General features: G+C 44.7%; 1 protein-coding gene across 1 annotated transcript in view; it reads right to left on the bottom strand.

Annotated features, from left to right (window-relative positions):
* Window positions 1-1,751: 1,751 nt before the first annotated feature.
* The window catches only part of LOC129386746 (uncharacterized), a 79,403-nt gene continuing 60,333 nt past the window's right edge, over window positions 1,752-20,821 (bottom strand). Inside the window, exons 10-13 of the mRNA XM_055074954.2 lie at window positions 13,107-13,286; window positions 7,424-7,561; window positions 3,907-4,106; window positions 1,752-2,176 (exon numbers count right to left, since the gene is read on the bottom strand). Of these exons, the coding sequence (XP_054930929.1) occupies window positions 4,098-4,106; window positions 7,424-7,561; window positions 13,107-13,286 (327 nt within the window). The 3' untranslated portion in view covers window positions 1,752-2,176; window positions 3,907-4,097. The remainder of the gene's footprint in view (window positions 2,177-3,906; window positions 4,107-7,423; window positions 7,562-13,106; window positions 13,287-20,821) is intronic.

Here is a 20,821-nt window from a genome sequence, read left to right as displayed (position 1 = left end):
GCCATGTTTGCTTTCTTCGGAAATAAACTTGTAAAACTTTTGTGTAATGAATGCAGCTTATCTCCCTGACACAAGTGAAGAACAAACAGTACACTATTTGATTATGTTAATTTGGGGTACAGAGAGTTTGTCGGTGGCATTTGCTCAATTTAGTGAGCTCATTTTTAGGTAATTTTTCTGGACTTGCACAAAGCTCATTAGAGCCCTTTTTGGGGTCTTTTTCCCTATGCCCAGCAATTAAGTGGTACCTCAGTCAATAAAGAGGTAAGGCAAGGCTAATACCTTGAACGATAAGAGAAAAAATAATTTAGCACAGAAAATTGGTAGTAACACACGGCTAACACAATTCCAAACGGCCAAATAAATGGTCACCTGCACTTTCAGTACCAAGTACCCCAAAAATAGTCATAAAGGATGAGAAAACGTTCCAATGACTCGACAGACAGATTGGTGAGACAGTGAAAAACGCAATAAAATGCATATAGAAGACACCAATTACCTTAATTTCGCAGGTAAAATGTTATTAAAATAGCACCAGAATTTTGCTGCATATTATACATAAAGTTTGCATAAAAATTGCTACTAAGCAGTAACTGAAAGACGGAGGGAGCTATAGCACTCGTGTTGAAAAAAATTACAAGGAAAATGATATATATGCGTATTTAAGCTCTCAATTTTCGCTCCAACATAAAGAAAAAGATCGCATGCATTTAGACCATAAAAAAGGTTCATGTGCCTGAAGAATGTAGCACAGTGCAAAGAAGCGTCATGAGAACCGAAAAGTAGATCTTACTACGAATGCTTGCAACCTACGATCAGGCATGTGCCATGTCATGCCTTGAATGGATGAAATTTATAAATCTTACACACAAAAGAAGTTTCCACCACGCTTATTGGCTTCCTCAGGGGACTCCTTTAAGTTGAACTAGAAAAATGTACTCAGTTTTAATAACAAAGAGAAGACCCTATAGCGTTCTTCCTGAAATAAACAGCGCAAATAACTGCATGTATCAATTCTATGGAGACTTCGCCAATTCGGTGTACATTTATATTTCACAACCACCCAAACAGAGACGACAAGGATGAATTATGGTAGGAACACACATGAACGCTGTCTCAACTAGAAGTTTATTCGTGAAGACAAAGATTTTAGACACACTGGCCGACTTCACAAAGAAAAAGCCATGGATGCGCAGCAGAAACAGCCCGGCACAACAAAAAAGGACCGAAATACGCCCTGTAGTATAAACATACGCGTAAAAAACTAACAAACTCATGAAAACTGAAAGGTTTGTCCTGTAATTGATATTAACGAGAAGTACTGCAGCAACTCTTTCCCACTAAGGGTCACAGAAATCTTCCTTATGAATATTTCTACGTGATCAATAAATAATGCTTCCATAAGCCCTCTTGTGTTCTGGTCTTTGTGATGAAACAATCGTTCTTTCTGCTCTATACCTCAACACCTCAGGAGTTCCAGAAGCAATATTTATTGATCACACACGAAACAAATGCATAACCAAGATCTCTGTTGCCCTTTTGGGGAAAAATTTGCAGTTCTCAAAAGAGTATTTCACGTTGGGTAGTATCACTTATCGGACAAATCTTTCGCTTTTTGGAAAGATTTGTCCGATAGTTCTCGTTTTTGACGCACGATTATTCTACATGACATGGCTTATTAATATTCTTTTTCTTGTCGCACGTGGTTGTTTCTGCCACGCATGCACGGATTTTTACCATTGTCAAATTGACCAGTTTGTTTAATACCTCTGTAATCAAAAGTAAGCTTTTAGTAGAGTTTGCACTCGTGTGAGCTCTTACCTACTGCGTCGTCAGCCTCTGTTCGTGCTGCTGTTTTCAGTACGCACGTATCACTTGGTTAGGCTGGTAAACATTCTCACAAACAAAAGTAACTGCCTCCCCTCAAAACGTAGCCCATCCTTTGCTACTAAACGCCCGAGCAAATCGAAAGTAAGCCTTCACAGCATCCATGTGGCAGCTAGTACACCGCAGAGCAGCACACAAAATAGTTGAAAATCCCGCTTGATGGAGAGTGGCAACAGAGATGCGAGCTTGCTAGTGAATCAGTCCCATATCAACGGGTGTCTCTTGCACGACGCCAAGGTGCGTTTGGCGTAGAACACTTTCGCACCTGGGAATTTGCTGCATGCGCAACCTGGGAGAAGGGAATGTGGACGGAAAATGAGATTACGCGGATTAAGTACCTGCTACACACTGCACATCACTACGCACGAAATAGAAGTACACACTATACTAGCAGGTAAGAATTTGCCACTCTTTACGAGTGCCGTCGAGAATAGGAAGAAGTGGGGAAAAATATTCCCGGCTGGGGAAAGCGGGGAAATATAATCCCAGCTGTCTCGCAGAACCAAAGACTACGCGACAGTGCATAGCCGATACCAAGCAGTTATCGAATCTTTGGGTAGAAGTCCAGCAGAAGGAACGACCTAAAGATACGCCGAGAGCGATGCGAGCGTGAGCGTGCCTGTACGAGTTACAACAAGTACCGCTCCTTTGAAGCTAGCCGCTCCGGCGTGGCTCGGATCATTCCGCGCGATTTGTGTGCAGAGCGTCGCGTACACGCCACTGCGCGTTTTGCGCGGTAGCGTCCGCGCAAGGAGCTAGCTTCATGCACGCGTCATTCTTCATCACGCAAATGGAGCTCGAGTGCGACGCTTAGTTCGAGGTGACAACGCCCCGATTGGCGCTCCTTTCGCTTCTCAAAGCAACGCACATTCGGATCGATCCAACTCAAAGAGGCAGCAGAGAACGGTGGCATGTTTCGGTTATCCCCTATTAAAATTGTACAGTACGCCTACAACGGCAACCCGCCGGGCTAGATAAACATGCTTACTGCGGTAGTTTTGGCGGTGATAGGCGATAAGGTCAGCCGGTCGGCGGCTGTGTTCTTTGCCGACGTCGTCACCACACCTCTTTTCATTTGCGCTGTGTATACGTGTACAGTCACCGCGCGGAAGCTGTGACTAATTGGTTGGCCGTTCACCGCAAATCTCAAAGAGGCGAAATATATTTCGCGGTGCGCCCCATCATTAGCCGAAACCTAAATCGAGGCGCGCTTAACTGCTACGGCACAAAAAGTGATCACACTAACCGTATGGTATACGATGAGCCACTACGGGAAAAAAATTCTTCTGATGTTCCACGTGCCAAACCAACGATCTGATTATGAGGCAGGTCGTAGTTGGGGACGGTGTATTTGACTTCCTGGAAATTTTTACGTGCATACAATGCAAAATGCACAAGCGTTTTTGCATTTCGCTCCTTTGGAATGCGGCCGCTGCAGAGATCGTATCCATGACCTCGAGCCCCAAATTGCCATGGCGGCCGCCATAGTTACGGAATGCGTAGGCGTGAAGTGCAACACTGCCTTCCGGTACGAGTGTGGTGCAAGCGTAGCACAGCTGCACACCTGCTGCAAAATTTGTCGCAGTTCTTATCTCGAAGTTCCTGCCTAAATACCTTGAAACGCAGCGCGCATCTCAGGTATCGGAACGCGATAACAAGCCCTTAGAGAGCCCACGTGAGCCCCCATGAAAGATGACGTGGCCACTGTACAAAATTATCACTGCGCAGAGAATACAATCATTATTTTCAAATTATGTTCTCTCATACAAATTAAGGAAAAGCTATTAGACGGGAACCAATGAAGCAATGCAATTTTACACACATGAGGCGCCGCTGCCTCTTCGCCTACCATTGTTTCAAACGAAGTGACAGCGGCAGCGAGCGTTAGTATCGCGCGCTCTCGCTCCGGGGCATACGGTTTGCATGAAGAAAGTGAACGGTGTGCTAAACATCTCACGCTCGTCAACGTCAAAGTAGAAAAAAAAAAGGCTACGTGCCCAAGCAAACGACATTACTTACCTGTCTTCAGAACTGCGGCTGCGACTGTTTCGGGGTGCCTTCTCTCCAACAGGCATCATGACCTCTGCCGCGCAACTCATCAAAACAAACAGGCTCGCACATCAGTCGAAGACTAGAAGCTGGGTGAGCCAAGCACTTTAACGGATAAACGTCCCACTTATCGTCGTTAAAGCATTTCACTAAAATGTGCCTCATGATGTCTGAAAAGAAAAAAAAATGCGTTTATCAAAAAGCACGAGGCGTGAACAACTGCACAACTGCTACTAAGTAACTGGGTCCGATAGCCGTTCACAGCTTCACTATTGTATTCAGTTATAAAAACCTTTGAAACACACTATAACGGCACTGAAAAACCGCTAATTAATTAGCAATATTTTTATATCAGCTAACCTTCATAAATTTTTAAGAACAACCTAATTTGTAGCGTAAGCAATAAATACTACGACCAAACATGTGACTATGAAACTAGCGGTAACCGTGTCTACTGTTGAAAAGTGTGCGCAAAATGAAGCTCGGTTGCAACCGCTTGCGCGCAAACATACACACCTTAACGCTACCTTGACGTTTGTAGCGCCACCTAGAAATAAATATAGCTACTAGTTTTGCTATTTTTCCAAAAATAACGCTTCGAAAATAGTTTGTAGCGCCTTTGCAGCTGACGAGGTGACAAATGAGGTATGATAAGAGTCCGTTACCTGTATTTCTTTCATTTCTCTTTGGTGTTCTTAACTGAACGTACGAGACCTGCAGACCTCGTAGATGAGAGGACGACAGTTCGGCGAGGCTCAAATAAATCGCATTCTTCTTGCAAGGCGAGAGACGGGAGCAGCCGCAGGTACAGCGATTAGCTGTGATACTGTAACGGCCGTTCCTGAATCCGAAGCTCTTTGAAGTCAATGGTTATGGCGGCTGCGCGCTGCGATCTCAAAGCGCGTTTGTTCTTTGATCTCTAGTACCACGGACATTGGATAAAAAAAACTATATTTGCTTTACGGACAGAGGGTACGTCGCAGGAAATTCGAAGACCTCACCTGTGTATGTATGTAGCGTGTGCGCGCTTCCATGCTACGGTTCCCACAGCGCGTCCGATGCACGAAAGTAGCGTCGTCGCCTGTCGGAACCTGTCTTGTCGCCGGCCGCGCTGCCCCAGTGTCTACATTTGGGGAACTCCACATGCGCCTAGTCACCGTGTTTGCAAGTGAATTTCGCATTAATATTCTCCCCAAAACGTTATCATTTCGGATCGTACCAATGGTTATGTCATCGAGTGTATGTTAAAATGACGATGACATTTGTACACCGGCGAAGGAATAAATCGTTATGAACTTGGGCGGTCATGAATCTAGTCTAACGTCGCAAATTTTACGTAGCGAAAATGGCTACGAAAGTGGGGCGGTCCCGGAGTTAGGCGCTTCAAAGCGCCAGCTGCAGTGACAGCACCAGGAAGTGGCACGCGGCGCACGTGCCAAGCATTTCAGAGCTTACTGGGTTTCGATTGAGAGGAGTAGGCGCGCGCTCGAGGCCTATTGGTTAGAGTGCCGGGCTTGACGGCCGACGTTCGATGCCACCCAATCGGTCACACATTTTCCTTTAATGAAAGCGAGGCGAAAGAAGAACCAACCTGCCGCAAAGTGACAGGAATGAGGTTGGAACGCATGGCAATAAATGTTTGGAATGTCTTCATATGCGAGTCCTAATTATTGTATACTAGACTCAACTGCTACACAACAATAAAAACAACAAGAAAAATCGACACAAATTACCCAATTGTTTATTGAGAACACTCAACGGTAATATTGTTGTGCAAGGCTTGAGTGAACTCAATTGCTTTTCAAAATTTGTTGAAATCCGTTGTTTCAAAAATTCCCCAACAATACATCAATGGTTAATCAACAGTCATTTTTGTTCGGGTATTTCCGTATAACCCCAGGAGGGGCGATACTTAAAGGAGGGAGAGTGTAAGGGAGAAATGGAAAGGTTGGGAGAAGTAGAAGAAATGACAAAAAACAAGGATGGCTACCTTGTCACGCTGACGTCTCTCAGTTTAATTGAATAAAGGTACTGTGTGTTATGTTACCACGCCCGGTCTTTGGCGTGAGTACGATTATGGCGGAGTTGTACCGTGCCGGTGTGATAATGCATAGTCAAGGACGACAGCGACATTTTGGTAACAATCATGAACACACACTTCACTCACACTTAGAATTTGCAATGCTGTACCCAGCAACAGCTGCAGGAAACGATGACACGACACCAAAGTAAGGTCGAATTTATCGGCCAAAAATTGGTCTTCCAAGAGCATTGCAAGCAATTTTTTTTGCGCCGTCAGTGAAACGGTTCTTAATAAAGTCTAAAACAGTCGTCGCGAAGTGTACAGTCCTTGAAAAGTTGCTGACGCTGTTGCAATAGAATGAATCAAAGTCGTAATTCACGTCGTAAGGAGCTAGGCTTACGGTGAGCTGCAGTGCTTGGTATTTCAATTGACAGATCTGAAGAGAAACAATGCCGTAGTGAGTGCGAAATGTTGTTATATAAAATAAAAGCGAAAATATAATTAGGCTGTTTTTCTATCAGAACATTACCATACTAATTTGGTAAAATTAAGAAGTCTAGGACGCGTGCATCTTTGGCAAAATCTAATTAAAAAGGAAATCGCCATGTTTTATCACAACAGTGCGCGCATATTCACCGAACTGAAAGAATTGAGAGAAGTGTAAACGGCTTTTAGTTCATGTTTTGAAGCATTGAAGAAGTGCTTCTTGCTTTGTGTAATATACGAGCAACGCTAATTATGCAGTGACTAGTTTTTTATCACTGACGAGTACGAAGCAACGGCTGATCTCATTGGGCGCAAAAATTTTAATCCATGTGAAGTGACGTGACGAATATTACAGATGTAACTGCGACAACGCTTTACAGTCCTCCATATTTGAAAATTATCTTCGTTGGACCGGCCGTTTGTAGCGTTTAGGTTGTCGTGCGCCGCTATTATTCCTTCAAAAGGACCTCTAGTATAGGGTAAAGGGGCTGAACTGTTTTTGCACTTGGAAAGAAGATTGTCCTGTCAAGCAAGGGTTTGCACACTTATTCAACGGTATGTCGTTATGGTTAACTTTGCATATGTTATCACGGAACGTAGTGTGCTGAATATAGTAACGATTTTTTCATTTTATCGAGAAATATCTGGTGATACTACGTTGAAGCGCGTAGTTTATGATCTGCAGTACTTAGAAATCTGAAAGTTGCTAATAGCAGCATATAAGGGATCATAATTATGCTTGAATAGGTCAAAGATGTGTAACTGCGCCTCCAATGTTCGAAGCATGCTCGGGAAAGTTGCCAAGGAAGTTGAGCTTCTTAAATGTCAAAACAGATTAATTTCGAATACAGTGTCCAATTGAAATTTGTCAGAGTATATGTGTGACCTCTATGTAATACACCAATACTCCAGGTGCATTTGCACGTGGCCACAGAGCCTTTGGCTCATACTATATTCGCTATTGGCAGCACGACTCACCTTTATACGAAGCGTGTCTGTACGGTCGAAGTAGACGACTGTGGTCCTTTCCGGTGTTGTTACGAAAGCATACATTGTTTTGTCAAAATTCTCGAAGAACGGCCCACTGACGTAGCCTTTCTTGGCGAGATCGCAGAACTAGGAGAAAAATATGAGGCAGAGCTGAAGGCACGCATACCTTTAGACTCTTTGATGAAAGCTGCATGGTCCGATGTTCAGGGCGTATTACGATTAATCAAGCTGACCACATTCTTAAAGCAGCTATTTGAAACTTCTCAGAAACAAAATACAAAATAATTATAATAATTTAGGAGCTCTTATAAGCATGTACCCGAAGGTGTTTTTCACTGACTTCAAGCGTTCTTAGCAACAACAACAGGTGCAACGACGACAGGAGATCCCATTAAGCTGGCGCGCCTCTGGTGTAAACGCTGCGTGTAGGCGGCTGCCGCGAATCGTGGATGAAAAATTCTTTACTCTAGCATGTGTGAGAACTATTCGAGCTACAGTCGACACCAAATCGTATCACAAACTAGCGCCCCGCGCCAGCTTGTTCGTATAAACCGCTTGGTGAGGAAGATTCGTATGTCGAAGGAACAATTCGAAGCGCAGCACTTATTTGCTCATTTTCGAACCGAGGTAGCTCCTGGGTATAGCTTACTATCGAACAATTTCCGAAACAGCCGTCAGTGCATCACAACCACCTGGTACACTTGCAGCGACAATTATCCGCAGGTTGAGCACGCAACATCATTGAAGGTGTTGCGGCAAAAACTAGGCAATGAAACCGCGATGGCCAATTGCCCAGATACACCCCCCTCCCCCCACCCCAGAAGCACGAACACGACCGATTCATTTTCACGCCCTGGGGAGCCTTGCGGCTTGACAAACCGCAGCTAAAAAATAGTTCTCTCTCTCTCTGGTATCAAGTTATCTTGTACAGTGAAGACCTAGCCCTATCGCTTTCCATATTTTTTCCACCATTAAGCCGAACATTTTCGTGCACCCTGAAAGCCCGCTCCCAACCGCCCACGCCCTGTTAACGCTCCTATTAGCTTTGAATACTCGCGCTTCTCCATTGGGCCGTTTCCTAAGATGTTAGATTGATTATTATCTTGGCATTGTTTTACAAGACTCGAAAAGGAAGGCACGGTCAATGTATTCTGTCAAGGTGTTTGTTTACATTTTTGTTTTGCAAGGTAAACATATATGAACATTCTTGTGCCCAAAGTTTGTACCTTACTTGCTATCGCTTCTTCTTTTGCCTTCTAATGATGAAACCGGCTCATCTAATTTAACTTCCAATTACATTGGGTGTGGTCGTCGACTTTTTTTCTAGTTATTCAGGTGCAGCTCTTTGTAAATTTTAGACGCTCGTTTCTTTTCAACCACGGAACTCACACTTCTTTGAAAACCAGTTTTGCTCAGCGCTTCGCCTCCAAAAACGCCAAGCCTATGGCTACCTGCACTTCTTTTGTCATTTTAGCATCGGCCGTTGTGCCGTTGATTGCACCGACCCTCGGTAAAACGTAAGGTCTTGGGATCTGCTGTGACATTGAGCAGACTATATTTGCGAGTGTAATAGAGAAGATTTTCATCCAGGCAATTGTAGCACGAACCTAGAAAGGAAACTATGAAGCTTTTGAGAAACCTACTGCTTTATTCCCTAGTTTCGTGCTACAGTGGGATGGACGACAATTGCCTTTTTCTTGATTCTCCCTCCACCGTAATGGACTCTGCAGAACACGTTTGCCTTTGCAAACGGCGGAGAGACAGTACGTCCCCATGGTCGGCGTCTCTGCTGAAGTTAACGCGATCTGGCTCGTGGTCTCGGCCATACTTGAAGTATTCCTAAACTGCGGATATGCATGTGGTGCTAATATACATCCTAGATCGTGACGCCAAGTGAGTCTGACAGGAAGAAATATTTTTCCTCAACTGACTAAACAATATTGGGTCTGCTCAGCTCTGCACAGGCATCTGCGATGAACTGTAAACATCGTGTAGTTTATCGCCTATAACAGCGTCGCAGTACAGATCAAGTTTCTACACCGATAACGTAATGAATAGATTCTCTAAGCTATCCGGGGGTGCTGTACTGCCGACAAAATGCACCAGTTATATTACGCTTCAAGTTATGGACGTTGTGTATATAATAAAATGCAGAAAACAAATCTCACCTGCCAGATACACACCCGCCTTCTTTTTTCACATTTCCGACACAGATACATACCTGCATTTGTGTGGCCACAAAATCTAGCGGCCAGACCAGTACCTATTCTTAAGATCGATAACAAACAATGACAAACAGACATTTTTGTTTTGTTTCTTTTCGTTTGTTTTTTATTTAGTTCTGTTTTTATGCCATCACCCTGACGCTTGATGACATAGCCACATGTCGCGTTTACATAATCTGTGACCTTCCGAATAAACTTTCAGTTGCAAGTAACGCCGTGTCCTGTCTTTTCTTGTGCCTTAGGTTGCGTCACAGTAGTTCGCGCTCTGAATTTAGCCATGCTTCCATACCAACTCGCCCATTTTTTTCACTTTTGCTTTTGACTTATCCCTACCCCGTAGACTATTTCTACTAAAATCCGTACTAATACCTTAATACCTGTAATCAGTGCAAGCAAAAACCGGATCAGTTCAATATTATGTGGCCGTCCACATTACGAGACCACACGAATCACCATATAAGTAATAGTTAGCAGTGGAAGGCCGTGTTGCAGTGCCCCCACTCTGACCAGCAAGTGAAGCTGATCAAGAGAGCTGAAGAAGTTGTCAGGGTCCAGGGTCTCGTGGCCGCGCCAACTCAAGGTCAACATTGGTTTCGAATGAAGTATTTACTCACTCACACACTGTGACGGCGAAGTTCTCTGACTCCGAAATACCATCGCTGGACAGAAATCTCTAGGCTGGCGCAACCCTTTTAAGAAAGGTTTCGAGTGTTATACTATTTCGAACAATGTTGCCACGAGACCTTCCTTGGGAAATATGGGACAACAACGGAGTGAAGCTTAATGATTCTGGTACCTGACTCTAGGGATGAATGAGGGCAGACTCTGCCCATACCATGCTGTTTGCATAACGCCTGTCACGTAATTTTACGTCCGTGCGGTGATAATTATACGCAGCTACTATTTTCTACTGAAGTACATATGAGTGATGCCTCTATGGGACATATTGCATCATGACAGTGTATGTAAATCTCCTAAATCTTACTTTTAGGAGCTTCATGATATTTTACCACATATTGAAAAGGTCTGCAAGAGTTCTCGCGCTACGCTAAAATATGCAACAAACCTACTGCAATACAGGAGCACTTGAGCTTAATATAGCAATCGCGGTAGAGTAAAATGCAATTACTTCTTTACCGATAAGTCCGAGAAAATATTTGATTGGATGTTAGTGCTAATAAGATAGCGGGGTATTGCAGAAAAGAAAGTACTCTGCATGAAAATTTGTCGTCACAATAAAAACTGGCTGTTTCGCATGAAGAGCTATGAATTGACTGCGGTAACAAATTATGATATTTCCATTAATGTCACCGAAAATGAGTTCGAACTATGTCCGGTTGTGACAGGATCGCTCACTTACTAACTCACCATTGCGATTTATTGAACTCCTTGCTTTATCCTCTCAGAGAAAAGATACCAGACTGACCTTCTCCGCCTGAATGAACTGAACCACTGTTTATTGCGATGTCAACTGCGTGAGCATACGACACGCAATACGCGCCATATTGGCGCCGCCACCATCGTGCTTTCTCGTTATTGACAGCGCGTGCGCAACCAGCTCGTGAATGGTTAGAAAGCGCCGAGGGATGCAAAGCGCACTTGGCTGCAAAGAAAAAAAAATATAAGATTGCAGGACGTACCGCCTAGCGAGGTTTTCTCGCCTCCGTAGCAACAGCTCAATGTTCTTGTTTCCGCAACAAGCAAGAACTTTGCGCACACAGCCAACGTCTGTGCTTACGAGCGGCGTGAATACCACTGCCTACTACGATTACAGTGGTGGTATAACGGGAAGTATTCAGAGCTCTTTCTACTACAAGTCTTTATTTTGCCCTCCACGATTAGTGAAAACATTGTTGGCCCACCTCCATGTAGCCTATCAGTCATGCGAGGCCTGAGAACGACGTTGATTCCACATTTGAAATGACGTCTAGATTGTAATTATGCGTCAGTGGACAAAACAAAAGTAGTTATTTCCGATTCGGCGCCCTCTTTGCCGTTAGCTCTCTGCACTGACGATAGGCTTGCGGATGGCGCTTACTTCACCAGTCTGTCACGCGACCTCACAAAACCGCGAGTACTCACCGCCTGAAAGTGACGTGTACGCGTTAAAGATGCATAATAGCGTAAGAATGACCACCTGTATTTTAACCCCCCTACGATAATGCCGTACAGGCGATGTAGGTATACCGAATAAATAAATAAATAAATAAATAAATAAATAAATAAATAAATAAAAAGAATGCCTGGTTTCTAAAAGAATAGAAGGCGGTTGGGCACCGATTGCTTTGGCATGGACTGCTGGGAGCTGCCGGAGGGCATATTTGCGTATAGTAAACTTTGTTGCGTTGCATATAACGTAGCAGAGCTCATTGGGAAAGTATACAACAACGCAATGACCAACTGTCCTCCGATTAACATTCGTTGTAGTTCCATTTTTAAACTTCAATCACGGAGGCGCGATTCTTGACCAGGAACCACAAACTAAGTACGGGAGAGCGGACCAATCGCAGACGAGGGCGCCGCCTTCCTCATCCGGGAATCTACTTTCACTTCACTGCTTCGGCCCTACCGAAAACGAGTTCACTTGAGCGTGCTCCTCGCCTCCACGACGGCCACTTAGATAATTAACATCGCTGAAAGTAGGCCATCCTAAGCTGTGTGAAAGGCAACTGGATGTGAGCTCCCATGAACGTCGATATCATTTGACTGAGCTCGTAAAACAATGCTGCTGATTACTTCCCGTTGCTTCCTTCGGTGGCGACCTAAACTTTAAGCCAGGAGATAGGAATAAGAACATATTGGAACAGTTTTATGTTACACGGCACCAGGCTTGAACTAAAGGAGCGTAACTGGCAAGCTAAATCTACCTGATCATTTGATCAACGGTGGCAAACTCCGAAGGTTTCTCCGTAATCCTCATCTTGTCGTCCGTAGAGGCGCAACGGCCAGTAACGCCATTGGCTGCGTTCTTCACTGCGCCAATGTTGTGACACGCCTGGTGACAGCAGGGTGCCAGTGCTACTGTGCACTACTGTTTGTCTCGCGTGCAGCGTCGTGCCATGTTGACTACGCGTACAACGACGACACCGTATAAAAAGCTGATGTGTAATACTGAGCACGGCAATTGCTATCAGTGCAGCTTTGATACATTTATACCATTGTGGTGAATTCATGCATGCGTAGCGTCGTATTGCATTCGCGCTAGCTGATTACACACACACACATATATATATATATATACGTGTGTGTGTGTTCTCAGGCCGAGTAATGGAGTATTTGGTTAACGTACTGGACAGATGAAAGCTAGGCGCAGCGGGCCGATAAAAGCAGCTGTATATATATATATATGTACTTTTTGTGAAGATTCACGAAACGAATACAAAAACACCTAAATAACCGCTTTGCTGCGGAAGAGTAGCGACGATCGGTGTGGCCGTGCAACATACCTCAAGGGGATCCACGTCCTGCGAAAAATTTCCGGGAACGCATTTCGAGAACATCGTTTCGTCAATGGGCTGTTTTACTTCAGGCTGATACATCCGGGCTTTTAGTGTAAAAGAAATTGCAAGGGGACTTTGGATGTCTTGATCCTCACGAAGACAATTTGCAAGGACCGCCGCATCTCCCTGACGAAAAGAGCAAGAGATGGTACACACACACACACACACACACACACACATATATATATATATATATATATATATATATATATATATATATATATATATATATATATATATATTCTCAGGCAGAGTAATGGAGTATTTCTTTAACATATTGGACAGACGAAAGCTAGGCGCAGCGGGCTGATAAAAACAGGTGAGCCAGCGAAAAGCAGTTCCTAGGTTTCTTCTGAACCTCTCTATGTGTAAAGTTTGATCGATGTACGGTTCTTTGCTGCCAAAGATAGAGCGATCAAAATGGCGGAATTTAGCGCTAGATTTTTTTTTTTTTTTTTTTGTACCAGGCTCATCGCAGAGCAACACTGAACATTTGGTTGCTTAATGTTCTCGACACCATGGTTTTAGGTATTAATTACTGGTCGCGATGATTGAGTGACTGTTTGAATATGAATATATTTGTGGCGAGCGCATTAGCTTTCTTGTAAGCCATGTGTTTATTGTAATGTTCAATGTATGTTACTTTGGATATGAACGACAACAAAATCCTGACAAAATATGTTTGCAGTGTGTTCTACTTACAGTGCAAAAAAAAGCGAAGGCTCAGTCTTTCGCTGTACTAAGCTCCAACCTAAATGTTTTTGCCCCATTGGAGAAGCTGTAGATCTCAGAGCCAGTAGTAAATGCGAAAGACTCTCGATATGTGCTCAGTTATGTGCTTCGCTTCGTATGCTCGCCCGCAATGTCATTCGCGGTATCGAATGCGCATGTACAAAGGTCATGTAACGTATCACGAACTCTAAATTTTTCAACCGCCAATATTCAGACAGGTGTGTCTGGAATTGTATTCCGGCGCGCAAGGATGTTATCTGCGTACGCCTCATATCTTCAGTAGTGCTGCAAACGACTTTTGAAATTGAGTACAATATCATTGTTTCGCTACATTTTCTTTCTAGTGAACAGATAAGGGTTTAGTGATACAACAAAGCGTAATTCTCTGACTCGTCTTGAAGCCAGGCAGGCCTATAAGAATTTGCCAATTGCTCAATTTGCTGGCTTGCCAAATGCTATTTGCTGCAAAATCAAGAACTGCGGCATAAATAGCTGTTAGTGCGCTTTCAAAAGCTGAAAACTACTTTTGCGATCTATCACCCATCAACGCAAAATATTGTTTTATTTTTTTAATACATTGCATACGGGCACAAATAAAGTATTTTTACACTGCTTGTAAATTTTTTGTTACCTCTTACAGATACAACCATTTATTTTTTATGGGTGATATGGACTGCCTTAAATACCAATATTCATTACATTGGACATTGCACTGCTCACTAGCAACAATTCGAAGAACAATAAAGAGTGCTTTTCTGGTGCATAATTGGCAGCCCAAAAAAAATATTCTGTAAGCAAAAAAGAAGAAATGAAATATGAGCGAGACACAAAACTCACTGCGGGCCTCAGAAGCATATATGTGATGTCAGGGCGGAGGTACCTATGCGTGCCCGAAGCTTATTAACTAAATAGTCTGCAGCACTTCTTAAAAAACTGTTTATTACGAGATTTCGGCCACAGACCGACCGTTCTAAAGACGGAAAACCAAGTCTATCTTTATGCCACTTTTACAGCTTAAAAAGTAAAAACAAAAAGAAAAAAAGGGAAGAAACAAACAAACAAAGAAGAAAAGTGTGAGAGCGAATTGTAAAAAGTATTTATGCCAATGAACACTGAACAGATTGCGTAACAAGGGCTCACTTCAACGAGTGCCCGATTTACGAAGGCCACCAAACAGGCCAATAACCCTGTCACACGGACAAACTAGAGTGCACTTTGAGCAAGTGCAATTCAGCGTGCTGATCGTCATTTTGGCGCTGCACTGCTACACGAGAATGAAAAGTTTTTTTCTTGAATTGGTGGCGATACATATGTTAACTTATAAATAGTGCACAAAAACTGCTTGTCATTGTTAGAAACAGCATTCAGAATCAACTTCATAACAAGCGAAGTAATTTATTGCAACCTCGATAACAACATTATTCATCACGAGCCAAGACAAGACAGCAAGACTTAACCTGTACCGGTCCAAACAAAGTGTCCCGCGAAACAACTGCGCGGCCATAACAAGGTGCGGCTGTAAGCAGCCCGAGAGCGGTATTAACGTGTTACGGGTTTTTTTGTTTTGTTTTTTCAGTGTGCCAATTTTATTACCTTGTAACGTTACCAACCTAAACATCAGTTAGTAAAAGTTACTCCTCATTCGGCTTTCAATATTAGTTTAGTTATCGTTTACACATTATTAACGAGGCTATAAAATTGCCCGCCGCGAAATGTGTTCGCCGAGCACACTCACTCTGCAGTGAGTGTCGCTAAGCTTCCCCGTGAGGCAGCCTGCGAATGACACTAGCGGCGAAGTGCGCTAGCTCAAAGTGCACTTAGGCTCACCGGCGCCGACTACGGGGGAGGGGGTAAGCCCGAGCCCCCTCCGGAGTTTTCCGGGGAGGATGCTGCCCACTTCGGCGATGTCGAAGCCTACTCCGCCCCACCCCACCTAAAGTTCGTTACCAGAGTTTTGTCGCCCTAAAAATTTGAGCTTTCTCACCTAAACTTCTATTGCAGCTAATAGCTCACTGCATCATTACTGGCGTGGTGATGCATGGCTCCTATTTTGAGAATTTCGCTTTCTTTCTGAAAATCCTGACAATAGGATGACAAGCGCACTAAAAGCACAAGCGGCGGCTGGCTCATCCGTACTTTATCACTTCAATATGGTTTTAAATTTCTGTGTGACCACCACGCAGCTAATTTGAGGGCGCTGATTGATGATGCGGGTGGAGCAAAGTTGCGTTTTACTTTTTATCGTCGGCTTTCTTTACCAGTCCGAAAATTTGGTACGCAACCAGTACTTCGCCGAAAATACCCCAGTTAGATGTCCCTTCGCTCTGCCTGAAAATATTTCAGTGAAACTTTCATAATTAGGAGAGTATTCCCGGGTACTCCACTGTGCTGCGTACCATATGCAATAGGTTTTCTCCGCGTACGTCGCTGCAAATAGCGCAGTTAGATGTCCCTTGGCTGTGCCTGCAAATGCCTCATGGACACTTTCTTGATTGGTACTGTACTGGCGGCTACTCCACTGTTCTGGAAACCATGCACAGTAGGCTTTCTTCGTGTAACGCAATTCCAATTTCATTAAATACATGGTGCATGATAGTTGGGGCACCCTGTGCAATTCAATCAATAACGGAAATGAGGCCAAGCCGAATTCCCTCGAAATCCGAATCAACAGCAGTCATGCACAGCAGCACTTATACTCGCACTCACGTTAAAAAAAGATATATAGAGGAAGCAGTAGTAGCGATACCAATTTGTACGACAATTTCACGAAGAAAGTTTACTATATCGAAAGACGCCAAATGTTTGCTGGTGCTTGAAGGCTTATGCGGTGAAACTGATCAGGTCTTGTAAATACTGACGCAAGGCCTTTATCATATATATATATATATATATATATATATATATATATATATATATATATATATATAATGTCGTCCCTGCAAACTTCTTCATCTAATCCGCCCAGCTAGCTTTCTGCCGCGCCCTGCTACGCTTCCCTTCCCTTGGATTCCAGTCCGTAACCCTTAATGACCATCGGTTATCTTCCCTCCTCATTACATGTCCTGCCCATGCCCATTACTTTTTCTTGATTTCTACTAAGATGTCATTAACCTTCGTTTGTTCCCTCACCCAATCTACTCTTTTCTTATCCATTAACGTTAGACCCATCATTGTTCTTTCCTTAGCTCGGTCCGGCGTCCTCAATTTGAGTAGAACCCTTTTCGTAAGCCTCGAGGTTTCTGCCCCATACGTGAGTACTGGTAACACACAACTATTATACATTTTTCTCTTGAAGGATAATGGCAACCTGCTGTTCATGATTTGAGAATGCCTGCCAAACGCACACCAGCCCATTCTTATTCTTCTCATTATTGCAGTGCCATGATCTTGATCAATGATCTGGTCAGCTAGCATGCATTGCAATTGGTCCCCTGAGTTGCTAAGCAAGGCAATATCATCAGCGAATCGCAAGTTACTAAGATATTCTGCATTAACTCTTATCCCCAATTCTTCCCAATCCAGGCCTCTGAATACCTCCTGTAAACACGCTGTGAATAGCATTGGAGGGATCGTATTTCCCGGCCTGACGCCCTTTTTTATCGGGATTTTGTTGCTTTCTTTATGGAGGACTACGGTGGCTGTAGAGCCCCTATAGATATCTTTTAATATTTTTACATACGGCTGGTCTACACCATGATTCTGTCATGCCTCCATGGCTGCTGAGCTTTCGACTGAATCAAACGCTTTCCGTAATCAATGAAAGCTATATAGAAGGGTTGGTTATACTCCGCACATTTCTCTATCACCTGACTGATAGTGTGAACATGGTCTATTGTTGAGTAGCCTTTACGGAATCCTGCCTGGTCCTTTGGTTGACGGAAGTCTAAAGTCTAAAGAAGCATATACAGTGCTCAGAAGCGGGCACGTCCTGTGCTACCGGGGCTTAGCGGAGAGACGAGAACTAGGAGTCGGATTCCTGATTAATAAGAATATACCTGGTAACATACAGGAATTCTATAGCATTAACGAGGGGGTGGCATGTCTTGTTGTGAAACTTAATAAGAGGTAGAAAATGAAGGTTGTACAGGTCTACGCCCCTACATCTAGTCATGATGACCAGGAAGTCGAAAGCTTCTATGAGGACATGGAATCGGCGATGGGTAAAGTGAAAACGAAAGAACAGAATAACATGCGGATAATGAATACCTGCTTCCGCAAGCGGGATAGGCGAAAGCGGATGTGGAGAAGCCCGAATGACGAGACTAGAGATGAAATATATCTTACGCTCGGCGTCATTCAATATGTGGACGGATATGTGGATGTACAATACCTGGCATCATACAATATGTGGACGTGCTCGGCAAGGTGCACTTCAGTGACCATAGGATGGTAAGAACTCGAATTAACCTAGACTTGATGAGGGAACGGAAGAAACTGGTACATAAGAAGTCGCTCAATGAGTTTGCGGTAAGAAGGAAAATGGAGGAATTCTGGATCAAGCTACAGAACAGGTAATCGGATTTAACTGAGGAAGATGACCTTAGTGTTGAAACAATGAACAACAATCCTATGGGCATCATTAAGAAGTGTGCAAGAGAAGTCAGCGGTAACTCCGTTAGACAGGATACCAGTAAGCTATCGCACGCGACGAAAGATCTGATCAAGACACGCCAAAGTATGAAAGCCTCTAACCCAGATCTAGAATAGAAGTGGCTGAACTTTCGAAGTTAATCAACAAGCGTAAGACAGCTGACTAAGGAAAGTATAATATTCTTACGGTGAAGAGAAGGAAGTTCAATTAGACTAGAGGAAGACGAAGTCTGCCAGTTGCCTGACCGCCATATACCTAAGTTGTAGATGTAGATTATTGGGCCTGCTTTCTTCCGGCAACATTTTGGTGGAATGTGCGGGATACAATCGCGGAAGTTTGCAGCGGACGTCATCTACCTGCCACCACAATTGCAAATCAGCCGACACACGCGACAACGCCTGAGCAGCGCGGCCCGACGGTCATCCTCACTTATTGGTGGGACCGAGGGACATCTTGTGGCACGGACAACGCCTACATCAAGGACTGGCTTATGATGTACGAGCGAGTGTGTGACAACAGGTGGGATCCAACAATGATGCTAGCAAACGTGATATTTTATCTTAGAGGAACTGGGAAGCAATGGTACGACACACACGAAGCTGACCTAACGAGCTGGGATGTCTGCAAAGAAAAAAAATGCGAGACCTGTTTGGCAGAACTGTCGGTCGTCAGCTGGCAGCAAAAAATGAACTTGCGTGCCACGCTCCGACGTCCACAGAATCCTATGCCATGTACATACAGGATGCGTTGGCCCTCTATCGCAAGGCTGATAACATGACCGAGGCAGACCAGATAGGTCACATACTGAAAGGTATTGCAGACGATGCCTTCAATCTACTGATGTTTAAGTATTGTGCCACTGTGGATGCAATTATAAAGGAGTGGCGGCGCTTGGAACAAGCGAAGGGCCGCCGCGCCGCTCAAACTTTCGACCGATTGACCAATACCGCCGCGACATCTTTTTGCGAAGACCCGCCGCGGTTCGTTCAGCCCACAGGCCCGGAAGATATCACGCGCATCGTTCGCCGTGAGCTTGAGGCCATGGCTCCGGCTCCAGTTCGTTGCGACTGTCGGGAAAGCGTGCCCGCTATCTCCCTTATACAAGCAGGCGTTCGGGAAGAAATAGCAAGTTTGGGCATTCCGTCTCTCTGCTCGGTCCGCCATACAAATACCTACCAGATTTCTCCTGCCGCTCGCTCCCAGACGCAAAGCTTTCCGCCACTCCGTCGCGACCCAGCTGACTGGTGCATAGCAGGTGATAAAGCCATCTGTTTTAATTGCTCAGGTAAGACAGATCGCCCGTCATTGCCGCAACCACTGGTCGTCGCATGCTCGGTGGTTGTCTCCGAGTCACCGCCGCCAAGTACCAGACAATCGCACTTTCTCGCCGCATACGACGACTAGGAACATCAATGCCGACAGTGCTCCACCAAGATCCATCCGCTCCCCGTCTCGGCAAGGTCGTAGGTCCCGTTCGCCTCTCGTTCACCGCTTTTCGTCCCCTTCTGCAACCGGTCGTTCGCTTCGGGAAACTAGGCGGTGCAGCTCCCGGAGGTGAAGCTGCAACTCCGACCCGGCCCACAAATCCTCTGTTGACCCTGCCTACAAGTGGAAACCAACTGGACATTGAAGTTGATGGCGTTTCTGTTAGATTTCTCGTTGATACAGGAGCGCAGCTTTCAGTTATGAGCGCTGCTCTCCGCCGAAGGCTCTAGAAGGTTCTGACACCTGCCGCCCCGGGCACAGTGCGAGTCGCCGATGGGAGTACTTAAGCTGTCCTTGGAATGTGCACAGCACGTGTATCCATTGGGGGCCATTATACCATTGTTCTCTTTATCGTCCTTGAACACTGTCCGCACGACCTAAATCTCCGCATCGACTTTCTTTTGAAAAACTCTGCCCATATTGACTGCTCCGCAGGTGTTGTACAGTTGGATCTGCCGCTTCCTGCCGACACAACAACTTGTGCTTCACACCGCTTATGTTCTGCTGAGTTTGCAATGCTGTCTCCACAAGCAGCTACAAATGTCCTCCTGACACCCTCTCCTGCCGTACCTAATGGCGAGTACGTCGTGTCGCCGCTTACTGCCGTAGTTTTGTCGCGCAATATTGCCCTGCCGAGCACCTTAATGTGGATCTGCGAAAACTGCACTCGCGTGCCCATCAATTTTGCATTTTCATCGCATGTGCTGTCACACGGTATCGCCATGGCGCATATCACTCTTTTGGAAGACTGTGATGTCTCTTCTTTGTCCTCTGAATCCTTCCTCAGTACCAATGGACCTTTGTCACCCAGTCCTCCGTACTCGACCTCTGCGGACGATGCTTGTATGATCGC

This window comes from Dermacentor andersoni, chromosome 8 (genome assembly GCF_023375885.2).
Source record: "Dermacentor andersoni chromosome 8, qqDerAnde1_hic_scaffold, whole genome shotgun sequence".
In the NCBI taxonomy this organism is placed as follows: domain Eukaryota; kingdom Metazoa; phylum Arthropoda; class Arachnida; order Ixodida; family Ixodidae; genus Dermacentor; species Dermacentor andersoni.
This window is presented reverse-complemented; position numbering and strand designations above follow the sequence as displayed.